The 24,379-nt window shown below is 41.5% G+C and overlaps 2 protein-coding genes across 8 annotated transcripts in view; both read right to left on the bottom strand.

Moving 5' to 3' along the window:
- The window catches only part of STAT1 (signal transducer and activator of transcription 1), a 44,152-nt gene extending 42,560 nt beyond the window's left edge, over positions 1-1,592 (bottom strand). For 2 of the 3 annotated variants that reach the window (XR_013991336.1, XM_081024070.1), the window contains exon 1: positions 1,278-1,298. Coding sequence is in view for 1 of the 3 variants with exons in the window: in XM_081024070.1 (XP_080880196.1) it covers positions 1,278-1,285 (8 nt within the window). In the remaining 2 variants the exon portion in view is untranslated. Of the gene's footprint in view, positions 1-1,277; positions 1,299-1,473 lie in introns of those variants that run through there. The other variant, XM_081024071.1, reaches the window with a different exon arrangement.
- Positions 1,593-4,417: 2,825 nt separating this feature from the next.
- The window catches only part of STAT4 (signal transducer and activator of transcription 4), a 36,774-nt gene continuing 16,812 nt past the window's right edge, over positions 4,418-24,379 (bottom strand). For 4 of the 5 annotated variants that reach the window (XM_081023998.1, XM_081023999.1, XM_081023996.1 and 1 more), the window contains exons 9-24: positions 24,130-24,288; positions 23,817-23,909; positions 23,088-23,147; positions 22,231-22,248; positions 22,045-22,138; positions 20,472-20,516; positions 19,431-19,514; positions 18,655-18,753; positions 17,203-17,338; positions 16,721-16,773; positions 14,651-14,745; positions 10,336-10,472; positions 9,659-9,850; positions 8,891-8,957; positions 8,342-8,450; positions 4,418-6,978 (exon numbers count right to left, since the gene is read on the bottom strand). In XM_081023998.1, coding sequence (XP_080880124.1) covers positions 6,952-6,978; positions 8,342-8,450; positions 8,891-8,957; positions 9,659-9,850; positions 10,336-10,472; positions 14,651-14,745; positions 16,721-16,773; positions 17,203-17,338; positions 18,655-18,753; positions 19,431-19,514; positions 20,472-20,516; positions 22,045-22,138; positions 22,231-22,248; positions 23,088-23,147; positions 23,817-23,909; positions 24,130-24,288 — 1,468 coding nt within the window. In that variant the 3' untranslated portion in view covers positions 4,418-6,951. The remainder of the gene's footprint in view (positions 6,979-8,341; positions 8,451-8,890; positions 8,958-9,658; positions 9,851-10,335; positions 10,473-14,650; positions 14,746-16,720; positions 16,774-17,202; positions 17,339-18,654; positions 18,754-19,430; positions 19,515-20,471; positions 20,517-22,044; positions 22,139-22,230; positions 22,249-23,087; positions 23,148-23,816; positions 23,910-24,129; positions 24,289-24,379) is intronic. The other variant, XM_081023997.1, reaches the window with a different exon arrangement.

Raw genomic sequence — 24,379 nt, 5'->3', positions numbered from 1 at the left:
GGTTCTGTCTAGCAGATTCAGAATGAAACATCTCAAAAACAGCTGTTTTAAATTGTTTTCTTTTGACCCCAAGAAAAATCTGTCAAAATCTTACGTCATTTGACAACTAGAAGGTAAATAAAAAAAAGAAACCTCATGCAGTTAAAGGGTATAATTTGCAAAATTACAAAGAACACGCCTTTTAAAAAACAACAACCCTAAACTAAAACAAGTTTTCTTGAATTTGCTGAAAACCGTTTCATACTTCCTTTTTTCCAATGTAGTTTTTCTGTGCATGCTCAGTAAGCATAGCCCATTGAGACTCCCATGTCATCCCAGACCGTCTTTATGCTCTACAAGGTACTGAATGACCGTTCTATGGTCCAAGTAGCGGTGCAAGGCTGAGCAAGAGAGATAGTCAGTTAGTATTCTAAATTTCGATGTTCTGTAGACAACGGCTCACACATTTCAGGGAAGGATAAAATAATATGCCACATACATAAGTAACAAAAGCAGGCACTGCTAAATAAAGGATCAAAATCAGAACTGCTGTCATTAGAATAACCAAGATTATGGAAGCAGAAAGAAATAAGATTTTGAACCCTGAAATCCAACACACGGGAAGTCACCCTTAATGGTTTAATTTGGTATTAATTTTTTTTTTTAATGTATTGTAATTTGATATTGTGATAATGTGGCTCTTTTGGATCAATGTGATTGAAAATTAATAAAAAATATTATACAAAATCAGGCACTGATGTTTTCTAGGGAAAAGTACCTGTCAGCGAGTAAGATTGTGATATTTTTATTTATTTACTTGATGGGGGGGGAGCTGCCCGCCCCCGGCTACGCATTCTGGCTCCGGAAAATAAGCGCAATTGCCAGCGAAGCTTGCAACACTCAAGGGTTTGCGACACATTCCAAGAATAAAACTGTCCAGCCTCATCTCCCACGTATACTTGGAAGTCGCGTCCAGCTGCTTCCGAACAGAACTTGGCATGATGAAAAAACGAAAAATCTGAATGGCAAAAAACAAAAGGTTTTTCCTGAGTAACTGGTGCATTTGCACAAGAGGGGGGGAGACAGAAAAAACTTCGAAACCATTCGCACCATAAATGTAAAGCACACTTGATGCATATTTTACACACATACACTCCCCCCCCCCCAAAAAAAAGAATCCTGGCACCATCAGTTTAAGCGTGCTGCGAATTGCAGTTCTGTGCGGAGTAAGCTACAGTTCCCCGATATATAGATATAGATATTTAGGGAAGCAAAGCCTAGCATGGATGCAACCTTACTCTCGCATAAATCGAGGGGACGCAGCCTTATTTTATATCCTTGCGTTGGAGAGACGATTGCGCGAAGACCCTGGGAATCCGTAAGGCCCAAGCAGACGGCTGCCCCTTTTTGCATGCATCTATCTCCCTTGCATTCTTGGAGAGCCCAAAACTACGCAAGCACGGATGCAAGCAGCACCTCGCCTCTTCTGCTTACCTGGCTGGTCTGCAGATGCCCCGAAGCGCGCGCTAACTACCCCCTCCAACGCTCCCCGACTCTGTCTAAAACGAAAGTAAGCCGGACTAGGAAATAGCAAGCGGCGGCAGGCGCGCGGCCAATCAGCGAGCCGCTGCTTTCGGCGAGCAACCATTCAGGAGAGTGTGTTCCGCCTTCTTTGAATAATAAGGCTGTTCCCACGATTGCGCTCTCCTCCCTCTCCGGCAAAAGCACAGCTGTAGTTTAGCAAAGGGGCCGTGCTATAATCGTCCTCTGATCTTGCTGTGTTCTTTTTGCAAACGTTTCCTAAAGCTAGCTAACGCGCTCTCTTTACCGTCCCCTCATCCCTGCCCTTTAAAAAAATAAAATAAAAATATTATAGGAAAAGCATTGTTCCCCTTGGCAAGATGTGTGTGGGTGCGGTTTTTTATTTATTTAAAAAATATCAAATTCAATGCATATATCTCAGGGCTGTTGACAGATGTTTCTTTGACAGAATTTGACACTACAGCTGCTGTTTTTTTTAAAAAAAAAATACTACCCTTCATCAAGAGATCCCAGAGGCAGTTCAAAGAATAAAATGCAAGATAGAGCACAGTAAATAATTAAGCCAAAACACCCTCCCCCTTCCCACAGATGCATTTAAAAGGCTGTAGAATATTCATCAGCCAAAGGTTGATGGAATAGCCATGTTTTAACCTGGTGCTAAAAATATATAATGAAAGCACCAGGCGAACCTCCCTAGGGAGAGTATTCCATAAACAGGGTGCCACTGCAGAAAAGGCCCGTTCTTATGTTGCCACCCTCCAGATGTCACTTGCAAGAAGCGCACAAAGAAGCAGCTCCATTTGTTCTAACAGGGACAAAAACCTTGAGGTTAGTGAGTTTGAGAAGATTGCATGATGAGGGCTTCCTAATTTTTGCATGTGCTTGGCACAAAATAATTAGCAACCCCGTCCTAAGTGGAATCTACAAATCCAAGACTTGTAGCAAGAAGGGGTTTCCCGCACAATGCTCTGTAGCTCTACTCTGAAGTTAGCCCCCCCCCAGCTGCATAGGATTAGCTCCCAGTTAAAAGCAGGTAAAAGGGATGCGGGTGGCGCTGTGGGTTAAACCAGAGCCTAGGACTTGCTTATCAGAAGGTTGGTGGTTTGAATCCCCGCAACAGGGTGAGCTCCCGTTGCTCGGTCCCTGCTCCTGCCAACCTAGCAGTTCGAAAGCACGTCAAAAGTGCAAGTAGATAAGTAGGTACCGCTCCGGCAGGAAGGTAAACGGCGTTTCTGTGCGCTGCTCTGGTTCGCCAAGAAGCGGCTTAGTCATGCTGGCCACATGACCTGGAAGCTGTACGTCGGCTTGCTCGGCCAATAAAGCAAGATGAGCGCCGCAACCCCAGAGTCGGCCACGACTGGACCTAATGGTCAGGGGTCCCTTTACCTTTTTAAAAGCATATCAGATTACAGCTTCTGTTTAAATATTTGAAGCTTCCCTATAGTTTCGTACCTCCGCAAAGATCAGGTTTTCACAGTAGTGCGTTTCCTTTAGCATCAGTACTGTTGTAGGTAATATCTCAAACTCTTAGTAAACTATGGATATGGGGTGGAGAGAGGAGGGAAGATTTCACCCAGCGTGGGACTCCAACCCACAACCCTGAGATTAAGAGGAAATAAGTTTCCTGTGTAGAACTTTTCTTACATTGATGCCACCAAAGTTACCACCCTTTGAGCAATGAAGCAGAAGTCTGCAAAGCTGCCAAGTTCAATATTATCAAGCTTTTCGGTAAGGAAATGAACGGCCAGGGTCAAACATGCAGCAACCGCTAGGAAACCCCCAAGATCCCAGCCTGCTTTTTCCAGCCAAACCACACAGAAAGGGGAGGAGGCGGGTGCCGCGCCTGGGTGAAGGGCGGGAGGAGAGAGCTGTTCCTGGAACAGCACAGCCACACGTGCTTTCTGAGAAACAGGGACAAGTACGGGAAAGCCAGCGTCTGCAATGAAAACGAAAGTTAAAAACGGTCCCACGTGGTGGAAGCCTGGGGAGGGGAAGGAGAAAGAGCTAGCTTCAGAGAGATGGCCGGGAGGATTGCTTTGACCTCCTTTCTCCTTTCGATTTCAATAACCTCCTCTGAATTAAAGAAAAGAAAGCAAAGCCCCAGCTTACTATTGCAGTGTTTCGGATCGATGCAAAGCGCTTTATGAGCGCGTCCATTTGTAAAGCACTCTGAAAACAAGACAGGAACCCAGGAAGTTCAGAGGGGAGATGTCAAGGAAATATTGGCATGGACTGAAATGGACAGTGCTGTAATTTGTTGCGTCTCCTGCACTGGCCAACATGGGGCGGCTGGGCTTAATAGATGATGCCAGGGAGCCCAAATCTGGTTTCACATCCTTGCTTTTAAAACAGGATTGAAGTGGAAGTTAAGGGGGCCAGAGATGGTTAATAGTACCCAGTTCCTTATTTGCATGAAAGCTCAGAACACTGCTCAATCAGAAAACTTTTTTTAAAAACACACGTATTATGCACACACTAGTGTTTGTACTTCTCTGAACCCCAAAATAAACTCTGGTCTATCTCATATATTAACCAGTTTTAGCATCTTCTCTGGTAGCAATGGAGAAAGTGAGGACTCCAGCATGAGCAGAATGCCTTCCTCTTATCACCATGGGCAAAGCCTGGTCCAGAAAGCATTTAACTCTTTTGGTTCTGTGGTTGTTTCTAGTTGTCCTGTATACTAAGGCATTCATTCACGCATGCTATTACACACACACACACACACACACACACACACCTCTTGAAGGTTATGCCATGATCAAGAACAACATTCATTATACATGCTTCATGTGTGCAAGTCCTTTCAAAGATTGAGAGGGGCTTGGGTAACTTCTAGTTTCTGAGACCCCTGGCCGTTATAAAAATAAAGAATGACAACACAGGCACACACAAAAAAGACAGACATAATTTGAGTATTTATTTGACAAATGCTTTTTCTACCCTTCTTCTGTGCAAATGCACCAATTCATCAGACAAATCTTTTTTTGCCATTAAGATTTTTTGTTTTTTCATTATTCACTAAGGTACAGAAAACTAATGTAAAAAAACAATCTACAAACAGTAGTAAAAATAGACTTAAAGGTAGTTCTTAAACCTTACCACCCACAGAAGGCAGTAGTCCCTCCCAGCTCTCACCTGGGATCTAGGGGGGGAAATCTAACTTTCATTCAATGTCACAGCTGATATTAAGCATGGTAAGCTGAGATATACTCAAAGTCGAGAGTGGATTTCATGCTCTTTATTCATCTCATAGTGGTGAGGAGGAATGGAAGTTCCCCCAGAATGTCTGCTTAATATACATTATTTACACAATGGGCCCCACGTGATTGGCAAATTCCGGGAGTCTCCTGTAGGCCAATCAGGTTGCGGATTCACTTCCACCTGGAGCTGGATTGGTTGGCTCCTGTGGATTAATCAGACTGCTGCATTCTGGATCTTATTCTTCTAGGACCAATCAGACTGCTGCATTCTGAATCCTATTGTTCTAGGACCAATCAGACTGCTGCATTTTGGATCCTATTCAACTCAGTACATAACATAAGCCCATTCCAATGTTCTTATCTCATAGTCAACTAGACTTAAAACTATAAAGACACAAAAATATAACAATTCTCTACCTTTCAACACCTACTTGAACCAGGCTCAGGTATCGGTAGTGGTTTCTTTATATAATCAGCTGATAGTCATATTCACTATATACTCTCCAGCCAAGGGAGTCTGCTATTCTTTTGGCGATGCAAAAACCACTTGTCATGGAGCTAGAAAATCCAGTTCTCAATCTGATGTCCAGCTGTTTTTGGTTGTGTGTCAATTTATTCAATATTTCCAATGCGGCTAGGCTTTAATGAAAGGCCCAATATGTTTTCACACATAATTACGTTGCTTGCAGTCACTCTAGCTTGTAGTTTTTAAGGCTGCTTTGAAGAGTTATTCACACGTATGTGTGTTTGGCTCAGTTCTCCAATGTATCAAGGTTTAATATATTGTAAGAATGACAGTTTGGTGCACACAGATTAAAATATCACAAGAATAAATATATAGCAAAAATACATAACCTTTGTGGATATGCATGACTTGGAAGATTTGTTGAAAACATGGTGGATTTTGGAATGGCTGCCAGGATTCATAGTTCAGGATCCAGAAGTGGCAAGAATTGAAATATAGAACCCCAATTTTTAGGGAGTGGGAAGGACAGATTGCAAAAAGCAGCAGTAATTCTACTACAATTCTCCATTAAATTATATCTATATAGAGTATAAAGGCAGAAATAATATTTTTAGACCTGTGCAACTAATTTGATTCTAGCTTTTCAGTAGTACATCCATTTCCTAATTTTTCATTGCCACTTGTTTCATGTACTAAGTTCTAGTCCCAGTTCAGACATAATGCTAAACCAGGGTCGTGAGAATAAGCCAAAGTGAGCCTCAGGCTTGCACAGTGCCAATGCTCTCCTCCTTCGCATGCAATGTCAGGAAAGTACATACTTCCATCCAGGGCCGGATTTAGGTTTGATGAGGCTCTAAGCTACCGAAGGTAATGGGGCCCTTTATATGTCCAGCTGTCCTTTGGCAACAACAAATTGTCACTGTTTTTTTGTGTTGAATATATGCTATATGGTAATTTATGGACCTAATAGGTATCTAGAGCCATTTGCACATAACAAAATTTTATCAAAGTGATTGTTGAACTGAAATACAATTAAGAAGTATATTGATAGTGAAATACAATTAAGAAGTATTGGGGGGGGCAAGAGAGTGGGGCCCTAAGCTATAGCTTGTTTAGCTTATACGTAAATCTGGCACTGCTTCCATTAGCAGTTTTAAATCATCTGCAGCTTTCTGTTATGGCAAAACTGAGGAAATGGTGATTTATGTTCACTGTGCTTAGTTCAAACAAGCCAGGACTAGAATAAGAGAATCACAAAATAATTGGAAAGGACCACAAGTACAATCTCATTCAACTTGCTGCAATGCGGGAATCTTTTGCCCCATGTGGGTCTTGAACCCATGACCCTGAAATTAAGCGTCTCATGCTGTATTGACTGAGCTATCCCTCGGGGTAAACCATGGAGAGCAGGGGTGGGGTGCACAAGCCAGAGGCTTATCACAGCTTGTTCTTTGGGCCCAATCCATGGCTTAGTGTTATGTCTGAACCAGGCCAAGTATTGACTTATTTTATGAAAGCAGAGTTTGGTCAAAGACAATTGTGTGTGTCTGGAGGAGTGATGAAGAACCTGTGGTTCTCATCAACACCAGTCAGGATGACTAACAGTAATTGATGATGGCAGTTGTACTCCAGAAACGTCTGTAGGGCCACAGGTTCCCCATCTGTGCTCCACAGGGTACAGATACAGTATCTACAAAGGGAACTAGAAAAACATCTTCTTAGGAATGTTTCTGTTTAAAAACATACATATGCACTTTAGAATCGTCAGTCAGCTGAATATGGAGAACTTAACTGGAAGAGAAGAAGAAGAAGAAGGAGAATCTATCAGTTTGTGGAAATTCGTTGCCGTTTGTTTTTCTTAAATGCAAGTTGAGCTACAGCTTGCTGGAAATGAAAATGCCAAATGTGTATCTGAAAACTGAAAGCTGAAGCAAACAAAAGATCTATTTGTTCCCTTCTTGTGAAAGATTGACCTAATTTTCTACTGTGGTGTGAAATCCAGATGTTACGTTATGAAGAAGGCACAATGGTACTGTTGACCCAATTAATAGAGCGCGGGGGGGGAGAATATCACTGAGGATTAGAGGCCCAATTTGATCTTTAAAATCATTTTTAAAAGACCCAGCTTCGTTTTGGAAGTTTGTGGCGTATCAGTTCTGCGGAGGAAGCAGTACTAAATAAGGAAAGTGTTGTCTTTTCCTTAGTTGGTGGAGGAATGTGCAAGCTTGTGAATTATATCATAGCGAAAGAAACTGCAGCCTACTGAGGGCTACAGATACAGTAGTTTGGTTATAAATGTAGAAATTTTCTCCTAGAAGCATACATTTATCAGGGTGCTGTGTGCAGTGTTTGCATAATTCCTTAAAATGTAAGCAGTTTCTGGAGCTGCAAGGTAGCAAACACACATGCATGTGGAGGGAGTCTTTTAGGAGCGGCTGCAAGGATTTTATTTGGAAATGGTTTATTGCTTCCTAACCATGTGAAGAGCTAAGTGTTTTAGAGTACTATTCTCTTCTCCTCCTGACAAACTACTCAGTCTTCCCTATAAAGCTGTCCTTTTAGCAGGGGTGGCTTAGTGTGCTGTCTGAACCCAGAATCACTGTTAAGCTGCCCCCCTCTCAACCTGAGTGGGAGCCAAGAACAGGTACAAAGCGGCTGCAATCTGCTCAGAGAGAGACCACCCATTTGCATTAAGCCATCATTTCATTTCACATTATGTAAGAACACAGTCACTAGCTCTTTCATTATAGTACCTGATAACCAGTGCTGACATACTTAGTGCCGTTTTATCAACAGCGGGAAAAAGTTAGTGACAATAAAGCTTTGCGCAGTCCAGTACAGTGGAACCTCAGGAGTCGAACGGAATCCGTTCCGGAAGTCTGTTCGACTTCCAAAACGTTTGGAAACCAAGGCGTGGCTTCCGATTGGCTGCAGGAAGCCGTGGAAGTCATGTCAGACGTTCAGGTTCCAAAGAACGTTTGCAAACCGGAACACTCACTTCCGGGTTTGTGACGTTCGGGAGCCAAAACGTTCGACTCACAAGGCGTTCGGAAGCCAAGGTACGACTGTATTCTAAAAGATACCCAGTCACTCCTTAACAGCAACTCTTCATTTGTTAACCACAAGTTTAGAAGAAATGAAGCTTGGAACGTACAGCAGTTTCCATTACGGTAGGGCTCAGGTGTTCTCTCAAAACAGCATAGACACTTGGAGACATGGGGAGAAGGTCTGATGGAGAAGGTGGGTCTGTGGAATCACTCAGGCTTTAAAAAAAGAGAGAGACAAAAATGACATCTTGAATGAGTAATACCCTGGGTTACAGACGCTTCAGGTTACAGATGCTTCAGGCTAACCCAGAAACAGTACCTAGGGTTAAGAACTTTATTTCAGGATGAGAACAGAAATCGCACAGTGGCAGCGGGAGGCCAATTAGCTAAAATGGTACCTCAGGTTAAGAACAGTTTCAGGTTAAGAACCGACCTCCAGAACGAATTAAATTCTTAACCCGAGGTACCACTGTACTCTAATTTCACTTCCCATCAATCCTGGATGGTTCACCCACTTATTAGGAGAGGGTTTCCAAGACAAAGCAACAAAAGAAATGTCACTTCCTCTGCTGAAGAGCAACATACCAATTGGACTGGTATGCCAGACTTTCCACACTAAGAAGTTTGGGAAACGCGACTTAATCAGCATGACTCACATTTTGGAGACTGGAATAAATACAGAGGGGACGTAACCTTTGGTTCCTCCTTCCATAGGCCTTGGCACTAAATTAAAAGCAACAACAACAACATTATGGACATTAAATCTCCCATCTAGGAAACCAGATGTGCATATTCAGCAGTGCAGCCGGGTGAATTTGTCCTTCACTGAAGACAGCTAGTGGGGGAGGACACATAGCTCAGTGGCAGAGCACACATTCTTCACATGCACAAGGTTCCAGGTTCAAGTCCTGGTGATGGGAGAAGCTTCTGCTTGAAACCTTGGAGAACCACTGCCAGCCACAGTTGACAATACTGAGCTAGGTGGACCAATGGCTTGACGCGGTATATGGCCGCTTCCTATGTTAAAGGCTGCTCCAGAAGTTCATAGGATGGGGCTTAACCACATTTGACTTTCTGATCTGTGCTTATGACGGGGCATGCAGTTTTTGTATGTCTGGTTTAGTAATTAACCTTGCAGAGAACGTTCCATTTAATATCACATTTGTGAGGGAGATGGTGAGTGACTGTTTTGCCAAGCCAGCTTGCTTTTTCTTCTTTGCTAGTTTCGGTTTGTATTTTTGTTACTGCTTTGATTGTAAGATGTCTTATGCACCACAAGAAGTAATTAAAAACGGACAAGTCTAATCTGTTTTTAAAGAACAAATGTGGCAAGCATGAGCATCGGGAGTTTGCATGCTCAGCAGTTTTAATGTAAAATGGTGGGGGAAGATTATTACTATTATTCTTTTAAAGCAATATCCTACCTTCATCTGCCTGAGAGCTATAGTGCTTTCCAAAAGCTTTGTCTTTGGGAATATCTGGATAGAGATATTTCAGTGGGTTTTCAGGAACGTTGTCTGCCATAATAACTTTGTAATCTCGTAAAATATCAGCAAATGGCAGCGCAGTTAAACGACCCTTATTATATGGTTCAACAGAATGGAAATTCACTTCTCCTGTGAAGGACAAGATAGTTATGAATAAGCAGGCAGATAGCTGATCGCAGGTTGTTTTTTGTCAAATGGAAAGAAGAACCACAAACTCACTTAAAATAATAAAAATACCAAATACACAAATGCTGGCCAGCTGAGAGCTGAGACAAGTAACAGATCCATTTCGTCCTAACCTGTTAAGGTACCAACTGAATACACTTTATAGGGGACTACTGCAACCCAGAGAAGGAGGTCCAAAGAAGCTACAGCAGTCTTTATTTAATCGTACACCTGTAGTTAAGGTAGCACTGAGATTTGCATTAAAAGCAACATTCGAATGATCTAAAAAGGATCCTAAAAAGTTTGGTACTGGCAATTCGGCATGTGAGATGAAAAGGGAGGGCGGGGCCAGGCCACTAGCGTGCATTTCCCAAATTGCATTGCTTTTGGAACTCATGGATAAGGGCGATAGGGGTCTGGAGTTCAGCATGTTAAAATATAGCACGTACCATTTTCTGACCGCGATACCCAGGTAAAAGTAATCCCTCCTAAGTTGCTTTCACTAAACCTCAATAAAAATGTTCCGGGCATCTTGTCCTTGAGCAAATTTCTCTCTTTTTCTTTGCTTACAAACCCCATAATACATCTGCAAAAAGAAAAAGAGGAAAAGAAATAGGTTTATATGTGCACAATGCTTGTCAGAAAATCCTGTGGCACGCTAAAGACGAACAGCTTCTGCGGACTAAATCCCAGTGTTGTCCTGGACCTTCGCCCCTTTAAATACACAGGTTTACAATCCTGGACATTTTAGACTTTCCAAGGATTGAAAACCCCTGCATTTCAAGGGGGGGGGGGGGAATCTGAGTCTACTCTGGAATGGAGAATGTCTTATGGATGTCTTTACATTAAAGGAGAAACAGACCATTGTGAATCCACAGTTTGCTCTGGTGTGGACAAATTCTAACTTGCCTACTCCTTCAGGAACCTGGCAAAATGTTATGCAGCAAACACATGTAATTGCTGGTCACCTGCAACTTTTTACATTCAAACTGCAGCACGGAACTCCAAACTTTATTAGGCAAGTGGTGCTGAAGGGGATGTCCCAGTACGTTTCTGAGCACAATTCAAAGTGTTGGTGCTGACCTTTAAAGCCCTAAACGGCCTCGGTCCAGTATACCTGAAGGAGCGTCTCCACCCCCATTGTTCTACCCAGACACTGAGGTCCAGCACCAAGGGCCTTCTGGCGGTTCCCTCACTGTGAGAAGCCAAGTTACAGGGAACCAGGCAGAGGGCCTTCTCGGTAGTGGCGCCCTCCCTGTGGAACGCCCTCCCACCAGATGTCAAAGAGAACAACAACTACCAGACTTTTAGAAGACATCTGAAGGCAGCCCTGTTTAGGGAAGCTTTTAATGTTTGATGTATCACAGTATTTTAATATTCTTTTGGAAGCCGCCCAGAGTGGCTGGGGAAGCCCAGCCAGATGGGCGGGGTATAAATAATAAATTATTATTATTATTATTATTATTATTATTATTATTATTATGTTTATGTTTATGTTTATGTTTATGTCTTTTCTGCTATTCTTTTTCGTATTCTATATTGCTCTCCTGAAGTAGTTTTTGGCAGACCGGTGGTTCCTCATCATGCTTGTCTCTAGAAGGATCAGCAAAGGCCCTATGATCAGTATTCAGGTGCCAATGACCCTGTGATAAACTTCCATATAAAATAAAAATGCAACCCATTGCGGTAAATATTTCTGCACTTTCAATACATAGTCTCTTAAATAGGTTTTTGGACAGGTGATGAGGATTATAAATGTAATTCTTGGTAGCATTCTTGCTAGAGTGGTAGATTCTTGGTATAGCGAAGGACATTCACCAAACAAATTTAATTACTTGCAAGGCAATGTTTAACCTTATATATTATTTTCACTCGCATTTTCTGACGGTCTGCTTAAAATATAATAGTAACCAATGACACCTAAACAGTGTATACAATTCTCTTTAAACAATAATCATCTTTTAAAAAATCTGGATACATGATATTATGAAATATTTCATATTTACATATATAAATGAAATGTTTTATTTCTTTTGTAATGATTTTATTTTTCTGGGGTTTTTTTAAAGGCTTTTGGTTAATTATGTAATTTTTGCTGACTCAATCCAATGATGCTTTTTGTGCACCTAAAATTTGTCAAGAGTTAGGTATTGTTAATTTCATAATTTGAATGTATATTAGTTTTTTTTTTTTTTTTTTTAAAGGGATTGTGTTTTTTTTACTCTGCTTTTGTTAACCACCTTGAGTCTTTGTGGAGACATAAACAGGATTTTTTTAAAAAACAACAACAACAACTATTAAGCCTGAAGGATGGGGAGTGGGAAATGGGTTCAGTACTTTTCCTTTCCCTCCAGCAGGGTCAGTAGGAGTTTCCAGGAGGCAAGTTAAACCACACATATATGAGGGAGTAAAAATTCAGAAAAAATCAGATCATGGATACTTTTCTTTTTTAGGTCATAAGTGGTTTGGCTCGAATTCTCAACCAGCTGGATAAGCAAAATGCTTAAACTGGCTAACAAAACTGCAAATATATCTGAAATAAATGGTGGCTGTGTGCACACATATTCCTGGCAGAAATTCCTGTGGTTAATCTTTGTGCTCTTGCAGAACTGCAAGGTTCCACTGGAAGTTCCCTGGAACTGAGAAGAAGAAGAAGAAGAGGAGTTTGGATTTGATATCCCGCCTTTCACTCCCTTTAAGGAGTCTCAAAGCGGCTAACATTCTCCTTTCCCTTCCTCCCCCACAACAAACACTCTGTGAGGTGAGTGGGGCTGAGAGACTTCAAAGAAGTGTGACTGGCCCAAGGTCACCCAGCAGCTGCATGTGGAGGAGCGGAGACTCAAACCCAGTTCCCCAGATTACGAGACTACCGCTCTTAACCACTACACCACACTGGCAATGACACTCGGGTGAATCATGGTGTTGCTCTGGTGCAGCAAAACAGCCAGGTATTACAATTGGGGCTTATGCACACCAGAGTTTACTATGTTCTTGCAGCTGTTTGGATTCCCATTTGATTTGCATAGCTCACATTGCCTTACCCCTTTGACAGTACCAGTCTCAATGCTTTCCCCAAGTGAATTTGGGTTTATGCAATACCAGCAGGGCTTTTTCTCAGCCTGAACTCATTTCCACCACCTCTCAGGTGGGCGCCATTGCCATTCTAAGAGAATGAGGGAGGTGCTCATGGTGAGACCTCTTTTTCTAGAAAAATAGCACTGGATACGGGGATAATCAGATACACTGGAGGAAATTGGGGGCACAGAACATTTGTTTTGGTGTTTTGGGGTGAGTGGATCAATATCCATTTCTGCTTCTCTCTTTTCCATGTCCACTACTTCTTTAATCATTTCGTTTCTTTTCTGACTGTGCTCCAAACTATTTCCGGTGTACCCCTGAATGGAGGCATGTTGTTTTATCCCCTTTTGATCCCCCAAATACGCACAAAATGAGAACCCTGTTGGTGCTTAATCGGCATAAGAGAATTAAGAAATTAGAAGACAGGGACAAACACAAGAAGGATCACATACTAATTTTTAGAACATATCTGAAGGCAGCCCTGTTTAGGGAAGTTTTTAATGTTTGATGTTTTAATTATCGTATTTTTAATTTCTGTTGGGAGCCGCCCAGAGTGGCTGGGGAAACCCAGCCAAGTGGGCGGGGTATAAATAACAATAATAACAATTATTATTATTATTATTATTATTATTATTATTATTAACAGGAAACACCAGTGTTGCTCCTTATATACAAATTCAAATACATGTGAGTGTGGACTGTCAGTCTGCATTTCTTAGTACAGAAAGTATTGGTGTGATATGTAGTGATCTCTCCTATTCTAATTGATTCAAGAGGGTTCTGTAAGCGTCTCTGTGTGAAATAAAGAAGCAGAAGGTTCGTGAAAGCAGAAGGTTCATGATGTTTGGATTATTCTTTCAGAGAGGCTGAGTACAGCTGGCTTAAACTGGTTCTGTTATCTCTTTCTGTCAAGGTCATGCTGACTATAATAGTAAGGCCAGAAGGAGAATGGGTTTCCCTCTCTTTCTATCTCTTCTGGTGCGGTGTTCTGTATATAGTGTTAAGGTTTAGTTTTATTATAAGTTATTGTAAGTTCAAGTTAAGTCTGCTGCAACTGGATTTCCTATGGACAGTGCCAATCCTGGATGTATTGGATTTGTGACCATTGTGCTCATTTCCCTTCAGTAGCAGTAAAGCTCTGCTGGATGAAATACAATTGCCTCTGGTCTATTTTGGGGGGAATCCCGCAACGTGTTTAAGTTTTTACTATGCTAACTATACATTGGAGTTCTGCTCTGGATCAACATTGAGTAGAATACATGGCAGGACTACTATGGCCTAAGTTGAATGGAGGGGATGAGAAGTGGATTAACAGCAAAATAATGTTCAAATGTGGACAAGCCCTCAGTATGGCACAAATGCACTAGTGCAACTCTTATTGTCATTATTAAATTTTTAAAAAATTCAATAGAAAATTTTCCCAAGAAACTCCTCTTGCAATTCAAATGTAGTGGGGTGAAGTGGGGTAACATAGTAGTTTGTCTGTTTTTTAACCTAACTGCACTCTTAGCCATATTCTCCCATTGCTTCTGCTTTTGTTGAAATCGACAGGATTTAAAAGTGCTTAAGTCTGCTTGAGGCTGCCTTCAGAGTCTTTACCTACTTACTTACTTACTTAACAAACAGGAAGGACAAAACAAAATTCCCCGTTGGCAGTTTATGTACAATCACCAAGATGCTGCTCACCCATCAATCCAAAGTGGAAGAATGTGCTTTTTAATTAGCTCCAAGATTGCTTCTAGCCATGCCCAAAACGTAAATGATTTACCAGGTAAGTGTTCCTGTTTACAGAGCAAATTAGATACACAGAAAAATTAAGCTTTCAATACAGTACCAGTAACCTTTATCTTTAGACTTATTCTCCAACGAAAACAACCACTTGGTATTTGCAGACTACTGGAGGTCACCTGTGATACTATTTCTGAACAGTCTTTAGCTCCCTTCGTCAGCATATGAGACTACACTTTGCTATCAAACGTTCCAAAGCCAGTCTATAAGTAGCTATTTCCCCTATTTTTCCTTTTAAAAAATATAGTAAGTGTTTACGATACAAAGAGTCACACACTCATTATTCCACCCACTTTTGCTTGTGGAACTACCCACCACATGTGACACATACCCCACCACCAAAGAAGTTTATCTGTGAAGGAACATGGTCCTTGGACTAGAAAAGGTTCCCCACTCCTAGGGTGGATTTACACTGATCTGTAAAAACGCTAATAAAAGCTAGTTCAAAACCCTGTCATATAGCTCTCAATGCAATTTCCCATTCCCATTGTGACTCTGCAATGCCCTCTGGTGTCACACTTTCATAACACATTTTTCACGTTATAAGTGACCAGTGTAGGTTCACCCCTAGTCTATAGTCTTTTAACACTGTGCCAAAAAAAGCACTTTAATTTCATATTTGTTATAATCATAATGCCATATTTCCTCTCCTATCCCGTCTCTCTCAAAAGAGGAAAAATCAAATGGAAGTGAGAACAAAACAATGAAACTCTATATGCCAGTCTTTCTCAACTGTGGGTCCCCAGATGTTGTTGAACTACAGCTCTCATCATCCCTGACCACTGGCCCTGCTAGCAAGGAATGATGGGAATTGTAGCCCAACAACATCTGGGAATCCAAGCTTGAGAAAGGCTATTATATACCATATAGGTACATAATATACAATGAAACCCTCTGCATCCCTGAAACGTTGTGGAGCTCTTTGCTAGAATTAAAAGCTCCCATTCATCAACTACTGAGTTTTTAAAACAACAAAACCTCACAATATGGCTGTCCGCTAGGGATGGGTGAATATATCAATTTCAGTTTCACTTAGCCACTTGTTTTTTTACCATTCTTCTGTTCATTTTGCCGCATTTCTGAATAAGTTTGTGATTTCATTTTAAAATAAGTGTTCATGAAAATTCATCAGCATCAGTGCAAATCTCTCCTAATATACACACTTTTTCATTTCATAAAATGTATATACAGCTTGTTTGTAGAAAACATCAAAGCAGTTTTTGCAAAGCAATTTCTCAAAATATAATAAATGCATTTATATGTTATTTTCACTAATCTATTGATTTATATGTGCACTTTACCCTCATATATGCATTTTTGTACACATTACCTGACTAGCAAAATTCACAAGAAGTGTGACTTTCAAAGAATGACTGTGCTTCAGTTTGGGTATTGAGTTTCAGGAAGTGTGAGTTATGTAAGTTCACATTTAAATGCAAAATGAATTGAATTTCTCCCCAAATCCCTATTATTCACCCACCAGTGAAGCAAGGCTGCACCACTACCCTTTTTACTTGCAGATGGGATGTTGCACTTTTGCTACTCAAAAGCTGTACAGCAAACAGAGTTGGCCTAAGACATTTAGGCATCTGAAGTGAACTACAAAATAGCATGCCCACCACCCACCAGGGAAGAAGGGGTGAATGAAGACCTACATCAAGAACAAGAGGTGGGTGGCAAGATCTATTTTGGGGACAAGAGAGGGTGCAATAGCAGCAGCAGCAGCAGGTGATACATTCCTTGAAGGCTGGATCTGCTCCCCTGTGGATCCTGCCACCTGAGCCAGTTTCCACACATAGCCTCATGGGTGGCCCGGCCCCACATGCAAGCATCATGAAAAGACTAAAATAATTGCTTGGAGAATAAGTTGAGTGTTTGGAAAGACCTATGGTGCTTCAGTATCTGACTTGTGTACAAACATGGCCAAGAATGCAAGCAGCATTGTGAAACATCTTAACAATGACATACCTTACAGAACTTTGACCAGGAAAGTTGATGGTCCCCATAACTAACTTGCAGTCCTAAAATTTAACAGGGAGAAATGTGAGGCCAACATCTTTCCAAAATGTTTGTTTTAAATATCACAGTTTGAAATAATTTAAAAAGACAAGTAAAATTTCCCAGTTGTACTAAAGATTGAAGTACTATGAAGCAATCTGTGAGTTTCAAAATCCTGCCAAACAGCAAAGAAGAAGCTAATAATAATAACAACAACAATAATTTTATTATTTATACCCCGCCCATCAGGGTAGCAAGCTAATTTAGGAAATGCAGGATAGACCATGGAGTATGCACAGTTCTGTCCTCCAATATCTCATCACCATTTCCCCATAGCATTTGCCACATGAGGCAACTGCCTCAATCCACCTAATGTTAGGGCTGGCCAGATTTACAACAGGACACAGTTTGGTTCAGAGAATTAATGCTGAAAATTTGCTTTATAGTTTCACCTGTAAGTTTGTCTGCCAGCATACTAAGTTGATCAGAGTTGAGCCCACGGCCAACATATGATGAAAACTGCCAGCTCAGTACTTCCAAGACTTGATTCAAAGTGCCGGGTGGTGGATTATTAAAGAAAGCCAAGTTCTGCAGCCAAATGAAAGTTAACACAAAATTCTGTTAGCTACTCATTGTTTCCATATGTGAGCTGTCTTGGGAACTCTGAAGTGCCAAAGGGCAGTAGAAGAAATGTACCATGTTTTTCCATGTATGAGATGCCCCTATGCATATGACGACCCCTATTTTTTGAGCCCAAAATTAAGGATATTGAGTTTAAATCCAGAACCAGAACCCGAGCCCAGGCCACCCACACCAGAACCAGAATCCAAGCCCAAGCCCAGGTTGCTGCGCTTGAACCGCCCACACCAGAATCCAAACCTGGGCTGCCCGTGCCAGAACCAGAGCCCAAACCCCTATGCATTCACCATCCGTGAATAAGACAACCCCAATTTCTGACTATTTTTTAAAGCAAAAAACATTGTCTTATACACAGAAAAATATGGTAATACATAATATATTTATTTTAATGTATGTGGCAGGTATAAGATTATGAAGTCAGATTGCTTATATATGATACATGTGGGGTGTAACATAAGCAGTCAAGTACAACACTTCCTGTTTGCCCAGAGTGGACAAGCAGGGGGGTGTTACTCCCGCCAGGAGGACTTCCTGTCACATCTGGTCTGGAGCACCCTCCCCCTGCGTGTGACCAGGTAGGTGGGCTTGACCCTGGGTGACCTTGTAAAAGGGCCAGTCACGCAGCCATCTTCCCCTACTCTTTTGCTGCTTTCTTCTGATACTGATGTATTTTGCTGTCTGCTCGCTCTCAGCCAGCAGGACATGGGCTCAAATCCCTATGTGAGATGAACCCACTCTTTTCTGTAACTCTAAGCTAAAGCCAGCCTTCAGGGATTCAACTGCAAACTGAATGTGAGTAAACTTATTACTTTTAAAAGAAGACTGTTGTGTCTTTATTCTTTTTAGGAGGGATGAAAGGGGACTTGTCAGGAACAGAACCCAATCTGGACAAAGCCAGATTGGATTGCTTAAGCAAACAGATTCAAACAAATCTACCAACTAGCTTCCTGCTATATAGTGGGGAATGCACTCTGCTGCCGACTCACATGCGTGAGTTAGGGAGGATACTATTAAATCAATATATCCTCTCCTAGTATCTACAACATTCCCCCAATACATTATTTGGAGATCTTAAGAAAGGGTAAATATAGACTGTAAATAGAATTCAGAACATACGAGCATCATCTTTCAAGTACCAATAAGGATACACAAGTGTCATGAATATCTCTTAGAGAATTGTGAGAAAGATGCATCATGGGAAAGAAGCCCTCTGTGCTTCTATACCCAATTCATGAAAAACAGGAATTTTGCTATATAAAACCTACCTGTGGTTCACTTGTGGGTAAGTTGTACCAGATAATAGAAGCCCAAGCACTGGGCAATTGGCTGACATTGGAAATCATCACTACTGGTAAGGAACTCGTCTGAGGAAAAAGATGCATAGATTTCATTGTTTATATGGAACAGACTGTAGTTTTGAACTGAATGCATTAGAAGTTACTGATGCAATGTCATAAAATGCTGCAATCAAAATGCTGTATGGTAGGTGTACTCTTGCTGATTTTTGCAGGTAATCAATATTGTTGGAGTTCAGCTTTCTATGCTGGACTCCACATGCAGGGCTACTTGTGGCATGTGCCAACCAATAAACCCAAGCTACAAAGGCAGGATACAAGAGGAGCTAGAAAACAAATGGAACTTTGGAGAAATAAGTCATCGCTTGTTTGACCATGTGTGGGTCAACTTATGTTTAACTTGTGATTTGTTAAACAAACAAGGGCTTAGCATTTTGTAAAACAGGCCACTGTTTCTAGGTACAGTGGTATGTTGGTTTTCGAACAGAATGCATTCCGGGAGTCCGTTGGACTCCCGGAACCATTCAAAAGCCAAAGTGCGGCTTTTGATTGGCTGCAGGAGCGTCCTGCAGCCAATCAGAAGCAACGTCGGACGTTTGGCTTCTGAAAATCAGAACACTCACTTCCGGGTTTCAATCGTTCAGGAGCTGATTTGTTTCGGAGCCAAGGCATTCGGCTTCCAAGGTATGACTGTACAGTTTTCCTTTATAGGCCACTTTATATAAATATATACTGAGAGTACTTACTTCCAGGTCTATTGTCAGACCATATAAGCAGACCTGTGTTTCAAAGGTTATAGAGTGTAGTTCTTCAGTTACCATTTGAGGGCCCTGAAGAGATAGAAAAGGTTTTTATAAAAAATATCTGAAACACATATGACACTAAACATGAGCGAGTTGGAATGCAACTCAAACAACCAAGTTACTATATTTTGAAATTTTGTTAAACAGGATTAGATGCATTGTGGATTCCAACGCCACTATGCTTGCTTCCGAAGTTTCCTGTGTTTCCAAATTTAATTTAAACAAGAACAAAACAAAATTGTTGAGTGATGCATCTTACTTCTCAAAATGTTAAAAAAACTAACTGTGCTATTTGAAGGCTGCTTTCAGTAATGGCAAAAATATCATCTTCAGGTTTTAAATTCCAGTGGAAATGGTTAATTTCAAAATCAGGGATGCATTTTACAGATTTTATTTTTATTTTGTAGGAAAGTGAAATGAATCAATTTATCCAGAAGTGGGAGCCCCAAAGCTACTTTTCTATTAAACCCTAATAGGTAGAAATAAATTGTCGCTGCCCTTTAGAAGGTCCAGTGCTTGTTTTGGGGGGGGGGCACAGGGATACACATACCCCTAAACATTTTTTGAATTAAAGTTTGGCCTCATTGAGGTGCAGTATTTCAATATGAGTAGGAAAATGAGAGTATCCCTAAACATTTTTTTTGAAAAAAAGCACTGAGAAGGTCTATCGATAAAAATATTTCTGCCACATGTTGCCATTGTTTAAAGAAAATAACAGAGCATGATAGCATTTCAGCTGCAATTGCTTATCTCCCCTCTCTCGCAAAATCAAAACTCTGACTCAATTTAGGTAGGATGGGGGAGGACTTTTATCATTCATTTATTCATTTTAAGCAGTAAACTATTGGTGTACCATGCGTTATATGGCCATTATAAATTTATACTTAACATATATGGATAAATATGGACAATGACATTTTCTTCAACTCAACAGGGCAGCTATGCCACACTACAAATACAATCCAAATGATTAAATCTTCCTACCTCACTGCCCTTGTTTCCAGTACATGATTTCATTTCTTTTGGTTGCTAAAAAAAGGTTAAAAATCAAGACTGAGATTAATATACAATAGTGTTTATTCACAGAAACTGTTAGTGATGGGTACTTTTGTGTTCAGTTGATGACAATCAAAGAAGCATGGAGTGGGCCCTCTGGTGGAGACAAAAAACCTTCCAAAAGAATAATTATAATACAGTGTGTCAGGGAACTGCCATCAGTGCCGGAGGGAGAGAGAGAGCTCCAGAGGGATCCCAGAGAGCCTCACGGGATTGGGAGAGGCAGCCTATCTTCTGGGGAAGGGAATCAGCTCAGCTCCAGTGGAGAAGGGGGGCAGATGGGGGAATCTGAGAGGGAGTCACATGACTCCTTGCCTGGGACCAGTGGGGGGAGGAAGGGTCCTCCGCTGCCTACGCCTTCCTTGCGCAGAAGGCTTCCACGCAGGGAAAGTAGGAGGCGACTGAGCTTGAAAGAACTTCTTTGCTGGAAGAAGTTTAAGAAACGCCCACTGACGGATTCTGCCAGCGATTGAGACAGCCACGGGTGAGTGGCTGTCCGGACAGAAAAGGTTCACTTAGGCAACCCAGCCAGGTGTGGGCACCAGCTTATGCACGAGCAACCCCTTGAACCACTACACAGTGGAACCTTGGTTTTGAATGTAATCCGTTCTGGATGACCGTTCGACTTCTGAAACGTTCAAAAACTGAGGAGCAATGGGCAGTTGGCAAAATCCATTGAGGGAAAAAATAAAAGCATGCAGTGGAAGCCGTATGACTTCTGAGACGCGTTCGAAAACGGAAGCAATTACTTCCAGGTTTTTGGTGTTCGGCTTCCGATACGCTAAAAAAATGAGATTCCACGTTACAGTGTGGTACCTCGGGTTACATATGCTTCAGGTTACATACGCTTCTGGCGGCGCGGCAGCAGCAGGAGGCCCCATTAGCTAAAGTAGTGCTTCAGGTTAAGAACAGTTTCAGGTTAAGAATGGACCTCCGGAACAAATTAAGTACCTAACCCGAGGTACCACTATATTGGTATTTTCCTATGCCATCAGATCAGACGTTTAGTGTTCTAGCTTGGGGACTCAAAAACAGATTTCACAATTTCCATGCATTTTGCCATGTCTGCTTTTTGTGGTTGTTAAATTTTAAAAATCAGCATCGGAAGGGGAAAAAATGCAAATTGCATCAGTGAATGGGATCAGAGCAAAGAATCGGAGGGGAAATTTAACTGTTTTATCCACAGCTGCATTCTGGAGGGAAATCCCTTTTCTTCACCTGCACTGGACCCAACTAGGGAATTACCTCCAAAGCAAACACCAGGTTCAGAATAGGCAGCAGCAGTGTCTCCCCCCAGGGGTACTCAAGGGTACGCAGTACCGGCACCGTTGTTGTTGTTAAAAAGTGTGGCTCTTACTGTAACAACTTCATGGTAATTACCTTCACCTATTTTTCTATTTTAAAAAAGCACTGGGCAGCAGGGAAGGAAAGGGTTAGATTCTCCACATACCTGCATCCGTTTCTCCATTTTTGGGATATAATTAAAGAAGTATTGCCTTACCAAATGACGAAATTCTACAGAAAGGCTCCCATTTGCAGATTCATCCATGTTCATTGCTTTTACATGAGTGCCACAAAGGATAAATCTGCGGTTGCTAGAAGACACATCCCAGTAAGCAGCAGTAGAAAAATAATAAGGGAGCAACATGTGTTTGTTGTAGAAGTTCCATCATTTATGTTGTCTTACCTTATAGTAGAAGCATTCCTGAATGAAAAAGACAAGAAAACCCCAAGGTAATTTACTGCGCTGAACTAAAACAATGTGTTTTAAAGCACAAAGGTTGACTCATGTTTCTGATAGAGCATGTTCAGAGCTTATTCAAAGTATACCTGGAAATTGAGAACTCAAAGAAAACCAATAGCAGTGGCGGAGTTGGCATTCATAGTGAGATACAGTAATTTTATTGTCATGGTTCTCTATTTTGTTTTGTTTGGTGCAATCGACTTCCAAAACGTTCAGAAACCAAAGAACGGCTTCTGATTGCCTGCAGGAAACTTCTGCAGCCAAGCGGAAGCTGCAGAAGCCCCGGCGGATGTTCGGCTTCCAAAAATAGTTCGCAAAGCAGAACAGTCACTTCCAAGTTTGTGGCGCTTGGGAGCCAAAATGTTTGAGAACTAAGCTGTTCGAAAACCAAGGTACGACTGTATACAGTTGTGCAAAGTTTCTGGTCAATGAGCGTAATAAAGAGATTGATTGTTTGCAATCTTTATTTCATTGATACAACAGAATTAATTTGCATGGATTCCATCCTGCCATAGATAACTGCAACTGCTGTTAATTTTACCAAGTGGGGGCATTTGTAGGATTTCTTCCGAAGTTGCATTTTGTGCTGAAACCACGGAACAGTGATCAGTACTTTGAAAGTTGTGGTTGTAAAACCACACTTGCTATGGAGGCCTAAGCAATCCTGACACCAGTCTATGCAATCACAGCAACTTGTTTTCTTGTGTGAATTGCAGTCTTAGTTGCATATTACCCAAAATGTTGTTAACAGTCTGAAGAAATCATGAGATCCTCCCCCCAATACCCTGCAAGTTATCTACCTGTCAATAGCAGCTTTCACTTTGATCTGGTAGTTCAGCTCTGGCAATCTAATAAGCAGTCTAGGGGAGAAAAAGGAAGGGGGGAAAAAGCTTCATACATTTAATAGCAAACAATGATAATTGCCTAGGGAAATTAGCTGTCATAACAGTTTTTATGATAATCTTGAACAGCCAAATTAAGCAATCCATGCATACTTTGCAAATCACATCCACGATGTTAGTGTGAAACCTGCCGCCAAATGCATGAGACTCGCAGATGCAGTCCAATAGTAACTAAAAGTAGTATGAATTAGTCAAAGTGAAGAGAAGCTGTTGTTCTCATCTTCTGAAAGATGCTGTGATAGATGCTGGCCTGAGTCTTCAGGTCCATAATCTTTTCCATTTAGCAGCTCCATTTAAAAAACTGATTTCTTCAAGAACAAAAGACAATAGAAGTTTTAATGTTTAAAAATATTTGGCCCAGCGTGCACAGTGGCGGAGGAAGAGGAGTGCGGGGGGGAGCACCCCACCCCCGGCAGCGCAATCCCGGTGGGGTGCCATCGCGACTGCGTCCCTGCCTGCCCCGGGCACCCCGCCCCAGGACACATGCCTGCCCCGCCCCCGCCTGCTCTCCGCCCCCCAGTGCCGGAACATGAAGCTCCGCCACTGAGTGTGCGTAAGAAGTTTTGAAGAGATACTCCAGGACACTAAGCAAATCAAGTAAATGGTTACGTGATAGCCTTTACTCACCTAAGTTTAACAGTGAACTGTATTAAAGTTTTAAGAACCAAAGGCCTCTGAGGATGGGTTGGCATGCAGGGCTGTCTCTCAACTACAAATGAACTAATACAAAAGGAAGTAAATATATTTGTTAGTACTTTGCATAAACATGTATAGAGAAATACTGAAGGATAAGCAAGATTATTTCATCTCGTGAAGACAAATTCTTCAACATGGCAGGGTTACTTTTTCAGACACATATTGCATTTTCATGACAGGAGCTATATGTTGACATGCCTTTCAGTCACAAATTACACTTAACACGTAACATAAGCTTACGCACCTTTGGAAGAGGCTGTAGAGCAAAAAGTTCACTCTTTCCAGCAAGTGAGGTCTTTGCAGGGGAATGGGGTCTCCCTCATACGTGAGCTTGACCAAAAGCTCATCCAGTTTCTCCAGCTGCCTTCTTATTTGAAAAAGACTCTCTGCCATCAGAGTGAAACTGAATAAATGAAAAGAAAGGATCAACTCTCTCTCTCTCTCTTTCCTTCACACACATGCAGTGAAATGGACACCTGGTGGAATCTAAATGT

Source organism: Podarcis pityusensis, assembly GCF_964106645.2.
Source record: "Podarcis pityusensis genome assembly, chromosome: 1".
NCBI classification, from domain to species: Eukaryota; Metazoa; Chordata; class Lepidosauria; order Squamata; family Lacertidae; genus Podarcis; species Podarcis pityusensis.
Note: the sequence above shows the minus strand (reverse complement) of the source record. Positions and strands in the feature narration are given on the sequence as shown.